At 41.2% G+C, this 14,146-nt stretch overlaps 1 protein-coding gene across 11 annotated transcripts in view; it reads right to left on the bottom strand.

Annotated features, from left to right (window-relative positions):
- Positions 1-14,146, bottom strand: part of DOCK3 (dedicator of cytokinesis 3) — a 585,647-nt gene that overhangs the window by 240,202 nt on the left and 331,299 nt on the right. For all 11 annotated transcript variants that reach the window (XM_073352483.2, XM_073352491.2, XM_073352484.2 and 8 more), the window contains exons 8-9: positions 7,764-7,805; positions 6,739-6,893 (exon numbers count right to left, since the gene is read on the bottom strand). In XM_073352483.2, the coding sequence (XP_073208584.1) occupies positions 6,739-6,893; positions 7,764-7,805 (197 nt within the window). The remainder of the gene's footprint in view (positions 1-6,738; positions 6,894-7,763; positions 7,806-14,146) is intronic.

Here is a 14,146-nt window from a genome sequence, read left to right as displayed (position 1 = left end):
TTCCAGTCTTCCTGCACCTCTTCCTTTGGGAAGTTAGGGCAATATTAAAACTGACGTTGTTGTCACTACTGATGCTCACTGGTACATGCTACAACCCCAAGAACACGATAACAACTGTTTGCATTTCTGAGGCACTTTTGTATGCATTCAGGTATCTCAGAAGCCATTGTACTTTCATCTTCATGGTCAGCATTATTTTCAGCTTCTTTTGGTTGCCAGTTATATAAAAAGCCTCTTCAGGTCTTTCCCATTTTCCTTTGTGCACCATTCCCACAGATGCTGCCATTCAGGCCCTGATTCAGCAAAGCATTTAAGCACATGATTAACAAAGATTCTGGGTAACTTCATCCCTATTCAGCAAAGCACTTAAGCATGAAGTCACATTTAATTCAAAAGGATTTAAGCATATACTTAAATGTTTTCCTGAACTAGGTCATAGAATAATAGGATCATAGGATTGGGAAGGGACCTCAAGAGGTCTTCTAGTCTAGTCCCCTACACCCAAGGCAGGACTGCATTTTATCTAGACCACCCTGGGTGCAGCCTGGGACCGTGGGACTGCTCTCTCCAGCCTGGGCTGTCTCTCACAATGCTTTGCTAGTGACAAGCAGAAAGCCCCTCCAGGAGCTGTGATCACTCAGCACAACAGCAAGTGGAGCCCCCACATCCAGCTAGATAGCATGAATGCTCCCAGAGCCACTCATGAATCCCACAGAGAAAGGCATCAGAGCCAAATCCCCCCAGCTCCCAGCACTGTACCTCAGGAATACACCATCTTGCACTGCTCAAGACAAATCATCAGTGGAAAGTGGATATACACTAGCCTTTGTACCCTGAGCAGTTTTGCCACACACTTCAGACAAACTCACTGATAAAAGATAAACAGTTAAATTTATTGACCACAAAAGATAGATTTTAAATGATAGGCAAAAAGTCTGAGTTAGTTACCAAAAGAAATAAAATATAAGCATGCAGTCTAAACTCTCAATCCTATTATACTGGGCAACAAATAGATTAAGCAGTTTTTCTCACCCCACTGGATATTTCAGTCCTTAATATACAGGTTTGTCCCGTAAACCTGGGCAAATCTCCTCTGTTGGAGTCTTGCCTTCTTCTGAGTGTCTTTGTTGCTTGCAAAGGTGGGGGAAGGAGAAAGGCCCAGCATGTGGCCACAGTGTCTGTTTTATACCTTCAGTCCATGTGCTTGGAAAACACAAGTCCAGGCATGTCTGGGTGGCCACTGCTGAGTCTCCAGGCAAGGCTGAGCAATTCCCCTGGTGTGGCCTTAGGCAGGTGAGTCATTTAATTGTAGCTCCCTTGCTGGACAATGGCTGTTGATGGGTTGTTTCACACCCCACCCAGGCATTGGTTATTTTCCTTGCTGTTGCCTCTGGGGAACTAATGTCTGGCTGAATCCCCAATTTACAGTATGTTTTAGTGACAACCATAGAACATAATTCTCATAACTTCATATGCATTAATGATATACATATATAGATAGAAAAATGACTTTCAGCAGATCATAACTTTTCCCCTGATATATTACAAGGCATGCTTTATACTTTTATGCTTTTGTAAGATCATGATTATATAAAAATGAGGAATACGGGGGTTCCAGGATGCTCCCCCAAGGTATAGACTGTCACACATTCCTGACAGGTGTTTGTCTAACCTGCTCTTAAAACTCTCCAGTGATGGAGATGCCACAACTTCTCTAGGCAATTTATTCCAGTGCTTAATTACCCTGACCATTAGGAAGTTTTTCTTAATCTCCAAGCTAAATTTCCCTTGCTGCAATTTAAGCCCATTGCTTCTTGTCCTGTCCTCAGTGGATAAGGAGAACATTTTATCACCTTCTGCTTTATAACAACCTTTTATGTACTTGAAGATTATCACCATGTCCCCTTTCACTCTTCTCTTCTCCAGACTAAACAAACCCAGTTTTTTTAATCTTTCTTCATAGGTCATGTTATCTAGACCTTTAATCATTTTTGTTGCTTGCCTCTGGACTTTCTCCAATTTCTCCACATACTTCCTGAAATGTGGTGCCCAGAACTGGACACAATACTACAGTTGAGACCTTATCAGCACAGAGTAGAGCAGAAGAATTACTTCTTGTGTCCTGCTTACCACACTCCTGCTAATACATCCAAGGAATTGATTTTTTGCAACAGTGTTACACTGTTGTCTCATATTTAGCTTGTAAGCCACAATGATCCCAAGATCCTTTTCCGCAGCACTCCTTCCTAGACCGTCCTTTCCCATTTTGTATTTGTGCAACTGATTGTTCCTTCCTAAGTGGAGTACTTTGCTTTCCTCTTTATTGAATTTCATCCTATTTACTTCAGACCATCTCTCCAGTTTTTCCAGATCATTTTGAATTTTAATCCTATCATTCAAAGCACCTGCAACCCCTCCCAGTTCAGTATCGTCTGCAAACTTTATTTGTGTACTCTCTCTGGCATTAGTTAAATCATTAATGAAGATATTGAAGAAAACCAGGACCAATCCCTGAGGGACCCCACTTGATATGCCCTCCTAGCTTGACCGTGAACCACTGATAACTACTCTCTGGGAACGGGTTTCCAACCAGTTATGCACCCACCTTATAATAGCTCCATCTAGGTTGTATTTCCCTCGTTTGTTTATAAGAAGGTCATGAGAGACAGTATCAAAAGGCTTACTAAAGTCAAGATATATAACATCTACTACTTTCCTGCATCCACAAGTCTTGTTACCCTGTCAAAGAAAGCTATTAGATTGGTTTGATACGATTTGTTCTTGACAAATCCACGCTCATTGTTACTTACCTTATTATTCTCCAGGCATTTGTAAATTGCTTAATTATTTGTGCCATTATCTTTCCAGGTACTGAAGTTAAGGTGACTGGTCTGTCATTCCCAGGTTGTCCTTATTCCCCTTTTTATACATTGGCACTATATTTGCCCTTTTCCAGTCCTCTGAAATCCCATTTTCCTCCCATTTTCCATGATTTTTTGAAGATAATTGCTCATAGCTCAAATATCTTCCCAGTCAGCTCCATGAGTATTCTAGGATGTACTTCATCAGACCCTGGCTACTTGAAGACATCTAACTTGTCTAAGTAATTTTAACTTGTTCTTTGCCTATTTTAGCCTCTGATCCTACCCCATTTTCACTGGCGTTCACTATGTTAGAAGTCCAATCGCAAATACACTTTTTGGAGAAAACTGAAACACCAAAAAGTTACTGTTATTGTCTACCCCCACCATTGAGTAACAGGCCTATTCTGTCCCCAGTATTCTTCTTGCTTCTAATATATTTGTGAAATGTTTTCTGGTTACTCTTTATGTCTCTAGCTAGTTTAATCTCATTTCATGCCTGGGCCTTTCTAATTTTATACCTACATGCTTGTGCTGTTTATATCGATCCTTTGTGATTTGACCTAGTTTCCAGTTCTTGAGGATTCCTTTTTGAGTTTCAGATAATTAAAGATCTCCTGGTTAAGCCACGGTGGTCTCTTATGTGACAACTTCTCTCCGTCTGAAGCCATTGGAGGCCTTGTACAAGCTTATTTTCTAGTTGCACATCTGTCTTGCCTGTTTCCAATTGCTGCGCTTGAACTCAACAATTTCTGACACTTCAGTTAATTGTTATAGAAACTGAATAGTTTTGTTTGTTTGAAGTATCTAAATGTGCCATTCTCACTCTAAACTTTTGGTGACAGATATTTTTTGTTCTATTCTCTTGAGGAGGACCACGTCTTTGAGTGCTCTGACCAGACCAAAATAAGTATTTTAATAACTCCTGTTTCACCAGGAGGGTGGTGAAGCACTAGAGTGGGTTACCTAGGGAGGTGGTGGAATCTCCATCTGTCAAGGTTCCTTCCCCACTCTGAACTCTAGGGTACAGATGTGGGGACCTGCATGAAAACCTCCTAAGCTTACTTTTACCAGCTTAGGTTAAAACTTCCCCAAAGTACAAACTATTTTACCTTTTGCCCTTGGACTTCCACTGCCACCACCAAACATCTGACCGGGTTTATTTTTGAGAAAGCATTGTTTGGAAACATCTTTCCCCCCGAAATCCTCCTAACCCTTGCACCCCACTTCCTGGGGAAGGTTTGGTAAAAATCCTCACCAATTTGCATAGGTGACCATAGACCCAAACCCTTGGATCTCAAGAACAATGAAAAAAGCATTTAGTTCTTACAAGAAGAATTTTAATAGAAGAAACAGTAAAAAAGAATCACCTCTGTAAAATCAGGATGGTAAATACCTTACAGGGTAATTAGATTCAAAACATAGAGAATCCCTATAGGCAAAACCTTAAGTTACAAAAAGACACAAAGACCGGAATATACATTCCATTCAGCACAGCTTATTTTCTCAGCCATTTAAAGAAATCATAATCTAACGCATATCTAGCTAGATTACTTACTAAGTTCTAAGACTCCATTCCTGTTCTGTCCCTGGCAAAAGCATCACACAGACAGACTCTTTGTTTCTCCCTCCCTCCAGCTTTTGAAAGTATCTTGTCCCCTCATTGGTCATTTTGGTCAGGTGCCAGCGAGGTTATCCTAGCTTCTTAACCCTTTACAGGTGAAAGGGTTTTTCCTCTGGCCAGGAGGGATTTAAAGGTGTTTACCCTTCCCTTTATATTTATGACACCATCCTTAGAGGTTTTTAAGGCCCAGCTTGACAAAGCCTTGGCTGGGATGATTTTGTTGGGGATTGGTCCTGCTTTGAGCAGGAGATTGGATTGGATGACCTCCTGAGGTCTCTTCCAACTCTAATATTCTATGATTCTATAGAGGGAATCAAACAGCTGACTCAATATCAGGTCAGACTCCCTCCCTACATTCCTTAACAGTGTTCTTTAAGATGCCCAGCTAATTGGTGGCAGACACATTTGTTTAACTATAAAACTTAACTGATTCATTTAGGGTATTCCAATATTTCTCCTTTTTTTAGTACTCTGGAGAGCCCCAAATATTAGTCGTTCTATCCCACAACTTCTTTGGAAGAATAGTATTTTTCAAAATGAAGCAAAAGGCAGACAGAGCTCTGAAATCTGTTTTTTCCCAGCTTGGGACAAGTTTAAATCTGTCAAAATGTACAAGACAATTTTGATCACAGTGGCACAAAATTCCTTCAGGCAAATGTTAAATATCTCTGTCCATGGACCCAGACATAATTTAATCAAAGCTCAAAAGAATGATTTATAAGTGCTGCTTTTTTCAAATGAATTGCAGATGATAGCTTCCTTTTATCCTATCATTAGAATTTAAAAAAGCTTTAGTCTGGAAATCTTTTGTTGTCTCTCTAACCTGTTTTCATCACTTGTTTTTGCTGTGCAGGAGTAAGATGACATCAATAAGAGTTAAGAGTCAAGGACTCCCGGTGGCACTAGACTTTTTCCTGCAACATTTTCTTCAGCATATGGTGTCTCAATGATTTCTCTTGGTAAAGACATATACTAACTGAACTACTCAGATACAAGGCACTTGATGTGGTCATTTTCTGTTAATTTTCATCCTGGTATTTCCAAAGGCCACTTATAAGAAGGAAAAAAATAGGACCTATTTCATATCATATTGAAACCTCTAGTATAGTGGTCCCCAAACTTTTGAGGGTTGTGCTTCCCTGGCCTCCCCTGGAGCCAGTGCCAGGAGCTTGGCTGCGGCTTGGGGGGGGGGGGAGAGGAGGAACATGGATGGGGTAAGGGGGCTGAGGCTGGGGCTGCAGTGGCGGGTGGGTCTAGGGCTGGAGCCTTGCCGGGGGCCAAGGCTGGGGTACGAGCAAAGCCACAGGCGGGCCTGTGGCCGGATTTAGCTCCGCTCCCATCCCCGGGCTGGGAATGGAGCTGCAGCTAGGCCCGCAGCTGGGTTTGTCTCTGCTCCCTCCCCAGCCAGGGGCTGAGGGTGGGGCTGGAGTGGCAGCTGGGCCCCCAGCTGGGTGCAGAGCTGCACCAAGGCTGGGGACAGGGTCAGACACGGGGCTGGGAATGGGGGACATGGCTGGGGGTGGGGTCAGAGCAGAACTGGGGGTGGGGCTGGCTGGCACTCCCGCCCCATCCCCGCCACGACCCCCCGAACGCTGCTCTGCACACCCCTAGGGGGGCGTGCCCCACAATTTGGGGACCTCTGCTCTGGCGGCTGCCTATAACATAATGTACAGTCAAACTGGCCAGAAGAATGGATACCTTCAGCCATATTTATGTATTTATATCTAACTCAGAGTGAGGAAAACAAGCTATTATAGTAATTCTAGCATCTCTCCAATCCACTATGATCCTTCTTAGATCACTAGAGAAAGAGAGCTTGATGATCTCAGCCAAACACCTAAACAAACAGCTGGGCTCCTTTCAAAACTCTCATGCAACATGGCACAAATCAGCATTATCACTTTTTACGGAGTAACAACTTTCACTCTGCACAAGACCTGGACTACATTAAGGTTAAGCTTTAGGACTGATCTGGAAGTTTGTACAATGACTGCCCATGCTATGCCTACTGTTAGTCAATGCTCTGAGTCACCCACTTTCATGAGAAGTACACTTCTCACACAAAAAAACACCATACTTCAATATTTTGGCGTATGCATCACAAAACTGCCATTCACTGAATTCATCTATCAAAATTCCTCATGACAAGGGTGAGAGGAGATAGTTCAGACATTTTTCTCCAAGTTTTGTATTCTTTGAATATTTGTATTCCACATGTGATGAAAAGCAAACAAGAGGTTGATATTGTCCTACCTGATCTGCTTGCCCTCTCGAACATCATACAAAGAAAAGAAGACATCTGTGTCTTCCCCAATAGTATTATAGGTGAAGCTCTTTAGACTGATGAAGAAGTGGTGAGGCACTGGCATACGGCAAGCCTCCCCATGACGCTGACGAATTGTATCCACCTGATTTTTAAAAATCAAAAACAAGTATTATTTTCTTCACAAATAAGGTGTACATAACTCACATGGCAGAGTCATAACTCAGTTCTTCCTTCTCCATGGAGTAGAAGTTTAGCCTCATGAATTAGGTGCTACATCAGAGACATATGGCAGATGTGTTTTCAGTTTTTCTAGTTTTAACTTATATATTTGGTTTTCATTGCAGTGGTTTTGGAAACAGCAATAAGAAGATGTGTGGTGTTACCAATCTGAAATCAACTTATCTAACCATCAAAGAGACTACATCAGTTCTGTTTCTCAGCCAGTGCTCCAGATTCCAGAAAGTACAATTCTTGTTGACTCACACTGTTAGCAGGTATTAGAATTCCAAAAAAATTGCTTCAGAAACTGCTTCTTGCTGACTTTTTATAATAGTTGCAGCTCATTAACCACCCTGGAGATGAGAGACGTGGAACTGGTTATGTGAGATTGTGGGGAGGGAGGGATTTGAGGTCTAAAATAGAGAGATCTCTTTTAGGAAACTCTAGGAACAATTTAGGGAGAAAGCTTAGGCTGCGGGGTTTATCTTTTATTATCGATATTTGAGTAACCAAAAGAGCCAAATACCAAGAAGGGTATACATTTGGGCCTAATACCAATTACATCATTTATACCAGTGGAAAGCATATATAAAATACTACCATTCTGATTTGATAGTGTTTTATTTCTATTTTGCACTGGTGTAAATAAAAACATTATGCGCAGGTCAACAATCAATTTGAGCCAATTCTGATCAGTCAGTCTGCGATTTGCATTATTTCTCTACATTCAGATACATTATCAGAGATTTCAAAGAAAAAAAGACATCATGCTAGGGTTTTGCAGCCATCTTACCTGTGTTGTGCTTTGCTGGACACTGTGCCTACTTGATAAATGCTGTGGAGGAAAAAAGAATAAAAATATAAATTGATTATTACAGGAGAAACGTTTGCATTCACTTTATACGGCATTGGACGACTATTTTTAAAAATTAATTTTCAACCCTAAAATCCTCCTGTCTGTACTCTCTTCTCTCTATGTATTCCTCTAATTGTTACTGTGTCCTTTATCATAAACATGCTAGACATTTCTGAGATCACAGCAGACTGATTTTTCAGTTTACTTTTGTAATTCAGAATGATTTTCTTTTATTTGTGTTATTCATTAAGATATACACCAATACTACTAGCTTTATCTGAAAACCCTTTTATACCTAACCGAGATAATTTACGGGTGGTGTTGCCTTAACTTTGAGTGTAAAAGGCTCTCACAGACTTGATAGCATTTAAAATGGTCTTTGTATGTCATTTAAAAAGGCCCTTTTTCTTTTTCTTACACTGGGTAATTTAAGGTATCCAAATGCAGGAGTACCCTACTGTTATTAATCCCCATCTAGTATGTGTTATCCTAAGGACAGATACAGTTGTTTAATCATCCACAGAGATGGAAGCCTAGAAAGAAGGTGATTTTGTTTGATACTTTCTGTGTTCAAATTTTGCACAGATCTGGACTGTGTGATACAAAATGAAATTCCAGTAAACATCTGAAGACATTTTCACTAATATCAAATAGTCAACACCTGTACAAAAATATCTGTAGTAAGAGCACCATCCGATGAAGTGAGCTGTAGCTCACGAAAGCTTATGCTCAAATAAATTTGTTAGTCTCTAAAGTGCCACAAGTACTCCTTTTCTTTTATCTCTGAAACTGTAACTCAAAAGATGATCCTGTTTTTCATGCTAAACGGTAACATTATAATCAGAAAATGGACGGCAAGTCTCTAACTGTGCCTGTTTAATCTCCAGAGATTTAAATATTAATCTGAATCTAAACTGAGGTTTCAAAGGTTTGTTTTTTTAATGTCTTGTTAACGATTTTTCCATGCCTTGTTATGTACATTCATTTAAACTTTAGTATTTAAAAAATGAAATATCTTGTCAACATGATCAACAGAATAGCTTACGTCCTTTTCCCTCTCTTCTTACCCTACCCTTTTCAGACATGTTTAAGATACTGTTGTTCTGACAAACCTGAACACACTACCTAGCAGGACCTGCATGATTTGTTGTCAACATGGCAGCAGTTGCAGGAACAGAAATTCAACAAACCAAGAGCTTCAGCAACAGCATCTCCAAACCATGGCATTCTTATGAGTCTTGCAGTCAGAAAAAATGAATAAAAACAGAGGAAAAAGGCCATTTTATTTTGGGGATTGAAATATATTCTATATAAAAGAATAAGCTCTACAAGGGACTGAAATTAAATAATACAATTGGAGGTCAATGAATTTGCATTTTAACAGTAGTGGGCTGAATATCCTTTTTGCATCTTTGGCTGGCCAGGAGACTGGATTTCATGACAGTCCATACTTTTGATGCTTCAGGGCTCCACTAATGCAATACTCTCTACTTTGGGCTGACCCTGACAGGGTCCAAAAACAATACAGATTTAATGTGTGCTTGCCACTGCAAGTGAATGGCTTTAATCCATGGACAAGGAGATGAGAGTTTTGTTGTTACTTCCTGAAAAAATGGATATACTTCTAAATCTATGCAGTCGGGCAAAGGTACAATGGGGTTATAAGTATAAGCCTCAGATAGCTCTGAGGAAGAACACTGTTCAGCCAGTGGGCCACTGTATTGATGATCTGATAGGACACAGCAATGACCTACAAAAAAAGTGCAAATGAGTAAGCCACTGCTGCATGCCTCAGATGCACTAAGAGGCACAAGTGGTTAAATCCATAAAGGGATTTAGGCACCTAAGTGTCTGCTGGTAAAATCCCCTTAAACCTGCCACTGGGCACGTGCACAGCAATCTCAGTCCTGTGCCCAGTTGGGATCCTCAAACTAGGCATTCTCTCCCCTATCTTGCTTGCAGGGACTGATCTGGCAGGCATTCTCAGAGGTCGCCTAACAGATCAGATCCCACGCAAAACTTATCTAGAGGAGGTGGTGGTTGTAATGTTGCTTCCACCTTCTAACGTTTGGACCAATGGTTAGAGCACGCCCCACAGACATAGGAGACCTGGGCTCAACTGCTCCCCTTCCACCCCGGATAGTCTAGGCTGGGTCTCTCTCCAGCTCTCCTGTAGAAGCCACTCTACTCTGTATAAATAATTAAGTATTTATTGGGCCAGAGAAAGAGTAAGAATGACTCTTTAACCCAGTGGCTAGGGCATTCACCCAGTATGTGGGAGACCTAAGTTTGAGTTCCCCTTCCAATCTTGTCCCACAACCCAGGTGAATGATTTAACTACTGGGCTAAAAAGGGCAGCCCCACCACCTTCTTTTTGCAAGAAAGGACTTAGGTGCCTAACTCCAGGAGAGGGTTCATGGCTGTGAATCTCGAACAAAAATAGGCATTTCCCTCAGACCTGGACTTAGGCGCCTAAGTTCCTTTGAAGCTTAGGTCATACCAGGGCTTAGGTCTTCAGCATTTCATATTAGTTCGTTTAGACATCTCCCCACTCAACTTGCTGGCATTTCTGGATCCCATTCTTAGGTACTTAACTCTCCCCAGGAGTTATACAGGGTACCTGGTTCAGTATTATAAATTCCATTAGATAGCAGGGTGACTAAAATTTAGGCACTGCAATGCATTGCCGCTTAGCCTAAGTCCTCTTTTAGGATCTAGCCCAAGGTCTTTTATCTTCTTTAACCACCAGAGAATTGAAGCAATAGCCTACTAATGCACACCCACTACTATTTCTGACTCACCATAGCTTACTGCTACATTATAATGACTAATAGGGCTATTAGAGTATTGTTTATTAATCTTATACTTCATTATTTTTGAACACCCTTCCTAAAGTTTTGTGGGAGGGTTTATGCAGTGTATCCTTCAACTGTGAAAAATGATAGTTTCAATCCTCATTTTGAATATATTTATTGTTTGTTTATTTTTCTAACCCATTCTCCCTTTTAAAAAGTTGTTCCCTGAACTGTTTGTATCCTCTTCTCCTCTTCCCACTCCATCCCTACCCCCAGAAGTAGGGAACAGGTGTTTTCAGTGAGTTTCAAAAATGAGGCGTCAATGTGCCTATAGGGAGTTTGGTATACGACTATGGAATCATCAAAAAAGTCCAAACAGCACATTAAAATTTGCATTTGGACTAACAGTGTTCCTACCTATACACTACAAATATTTTGTACTCAGCTGTCAAAACAGTCTCTCCCCACCATCAACCTCACAGATCACCATAGCACACAGATGACCTGCAAAAAATGACATGAAATGGAAGATGGCTAGAATTTGGCACACAATATCCTTATCTGAGTCTCACTTCTATAAAACATTTTTAATCTTATGTTGTGGCTGTGATGGAGGCAAAGATGAGGTTTTTTGCCTCCCTCAGGGCATCTACAAAGCCCCAGTCAGTAGCGTTCTACGTGATGAGCATCCACACTGTGCCTACTTGCATGCAAAGTCAAAATGCTTCACATTGTGGGGAATTTTTAGTGTGTACAAGCCATTTTCATTTCTATTATATATTTACAAATATTTTTTAAAAAGCTTAGAGAGCTTTCCATTTCTCTATAACAGCTGTATAAAAGCGCCAAGCTCAACTCTCTTTGAACTCCTTATGTATCTTGCTGTTTTGACATCAAATGCTATGTTCATTGCAAGTCTATTTCTAGTTTCTCTCCACTTCAAAACTCCCCTCAAAACTAGTGTATTTGTAAGAAATCCTGATATATTACTTATCTTAATTTAAAAATAAAATAGTTCAATTTAAAGACAAACAGCTGAGGCCTGGAAGAAACATGGGCAGTAGTTCTGTCGTCTGCCCATCTACAGCACTCACCCTGTAGGCACTTCAGAATGATGCATAAAAAAATGACCAATTAATCAAAAGGAAGGCTAAACAAATGTTTGGAGGCTAGATTTAAACCCTTCTAAAGATCTGCAGATATCTCCAGAGAGGTGTGTCCTGTTTATTTCTTTCTTGTGCCCATTCTTGCTAAATAACAGTGTCCCACTGTTACTGCTGTGCTGCTGGGCCTATACCACTGACCGATGTAGATTAAATCCAGTGGCAATTCCAACTGCAAGCTGATTTATAGGAAGCCCCGTGGAATAGTTTAACAACTCAGAATACATTTCCGCACAATGTTATACAGGTTAAAAATGATGTACATACCAAAAAATACTATTCAATTATATCATTTTTTAAAACATCATTCACATTTTCATATGGAAAGGGTAATTTGTTTTTCTTAAAAAACAACATCAATTTTAGATAAATTTTGTTCATGTTAAGGACATTGTTCAGCTTCATAATCAGCAACCTGAAGGAGAAAAATTCACAAGGCCTAAGATAAAGTGATTCTGATAAGAGAGGAGATGAAAAAGAAAAGTCATTTACCTGTATAATAACTGGAGTTTATTTTCGATGTGGGGTTCCCTATCTGTATTCTATTAGAAGAGTGCATGTACTCCATGTGCCCAAGACTGGAAAATTTCTGCTACTAGACTCCATTGGTCCACAGCTGCACTCTTCTCCTTGTGCTCTGACCTGAGGGCATAAGGGGCAGTGTGGACTGACTGCCTCTCTTGTTCCCTTTCTACTACAAATAGCCATAGGCCAGGGCTCTGCAGTAGAGGGGAAGGAAGGTGGATACTGGAATACAGATAGGGACCACGTATCTCAAAGAACTCCAGTTATTGTTCAAGGTAAGTAACCTTTCTTCTTCGAGTGATGGTCCCTATGTGTATCCACTCAAGGTGACTCACAAACGGTATTCGTTGAGGAGGATAGGTTGGTCTGCATCTGCTCTACACCAGTTGGAGGACTGCTCTGCTGACTACGTAGAAGATTGTACAAGAGCATAATGGTTCACAAAAGTGTGAACAGAGCTGCTCTACAGATCTCCAGAAGAGGGACATCTTGAAGTGAAGCAACAGATGCACCCTGGGCTCTGGTCAAGTGGGCCCTCATATCTTGCGGCAGATGGGCTGCCATTAACTTGTAACAAAGGATGGTGCAACCCAAAATACATTTGAAAAATCTCTCTGAAGAGACCGCTTGCCCTCTCATATGTACCATAAAAGAGACAACAGTTCAGGAGATTTCCTGAAGGGTTTTGTCTTCTGAAGATAGAATGACAAGGGTCATCATGCATCCAGAGAGTGTAGTTTCTTGTCTTCTCTGGTGGCATGTAGTTTTGGATAGAAGACAGGTAAATGGATGACCTGGTTTAGATAAGGTTACAAAGTCTCATGAAATTGCCATCAAGTGGGAGGCTGTATCTGCTGCATCTATTAATGCCTGGGGGCCGATCTACAATTTACCTTCATCAATAACTGCTTGGAAATGAGGTCCATCTTCTTGGCGGAATTTGTTGGTGAATTCTGAGAATGTATTGCAATCAATAAAATCATATTTCAACATTAAAGCTTGGTAGTTTGCTATGCAGAACTGTAAGCTTGCCAAAGTGAAGTTCTTTCTCAAAAACAGTCTAAAAATTTGGCCTCCTTATAAGAAGGTGTAGAGCTAGTGTGGTTTTGCTTGTTCCTTTCACTGACAGCTTGCACCATGGAAGAGTACAGAGCACAGTGTGAGAATAAGTATTCTGCTCCCTTAGAAGGCACAAAGTATTTCTTCTCTGTTCTCTTTGAAGTGGGAGCACAATTGACTGGAGTATGCCAGACCATCTTTAACTGTCAGGCCTCATTAATTGTCACCTTTCTAGGACATGTACTCTGGAAGATGTACAGTAGCTTATGAGGGGTGTCCTGTACTTCCTCCAGGGGGATCTGTAACTGTAACCCTCCTCAGAAGATCCGGGAACTATCTGTAGATGTCAGGCGGTGATGGTGAGCCAGGTGCAACCATCTGGGGATAACGATGATAATCCTGCCAGGACAGGTGGTCTCGCCTGGTCTGGTTGCTCTTCTTCCTTAGATTGATCCCGAGTGGGTTGAGATTCTTCCCTGAGATGGGAAGCCTGTCATGACTCCCCTTATGACTTTATAGATTCGGGATGTCTCATATGAATGGCAGGAGCTCCAGCAAGGCCAGTGTTAGGAGTCAAAGGGAAAATAGGGCAGTCCCATGGAGCAGGATGCCACTGGATCGAAAGTGTGCAGTCCCTCCTTTGTGAGAAGGAAGGTGCCCATGAGATCCCAGCACCTCTACTGGGGCTGACCCCTGGTCTTGACAGGGATGGTGAAGATCTCACACTGATAAGGGACTTATCAGGGGAAAAGGGGGCTTTTATGTTGATGAGCAGTAC

Source organism: Lepidochelys kempii, chromosome 7, assembly GCF_965140285.1.
Source record: "Lepidochelys kempii isolate rLepKem1 chromosome 7, rLepKem1.hap1, whole genome shotgun sequence".
Lineage (NCBI taxonomy): Eukaryota > Metazoa > Chordata > Testudines > Cheloniidae > Lepidochelys > Lepidochelys kempii.
The sequence above is the reverse complement of the archived record's forward strand: the minus strand, read 5'-3'. Positions and strand labels throughout refer to the sequence as shown.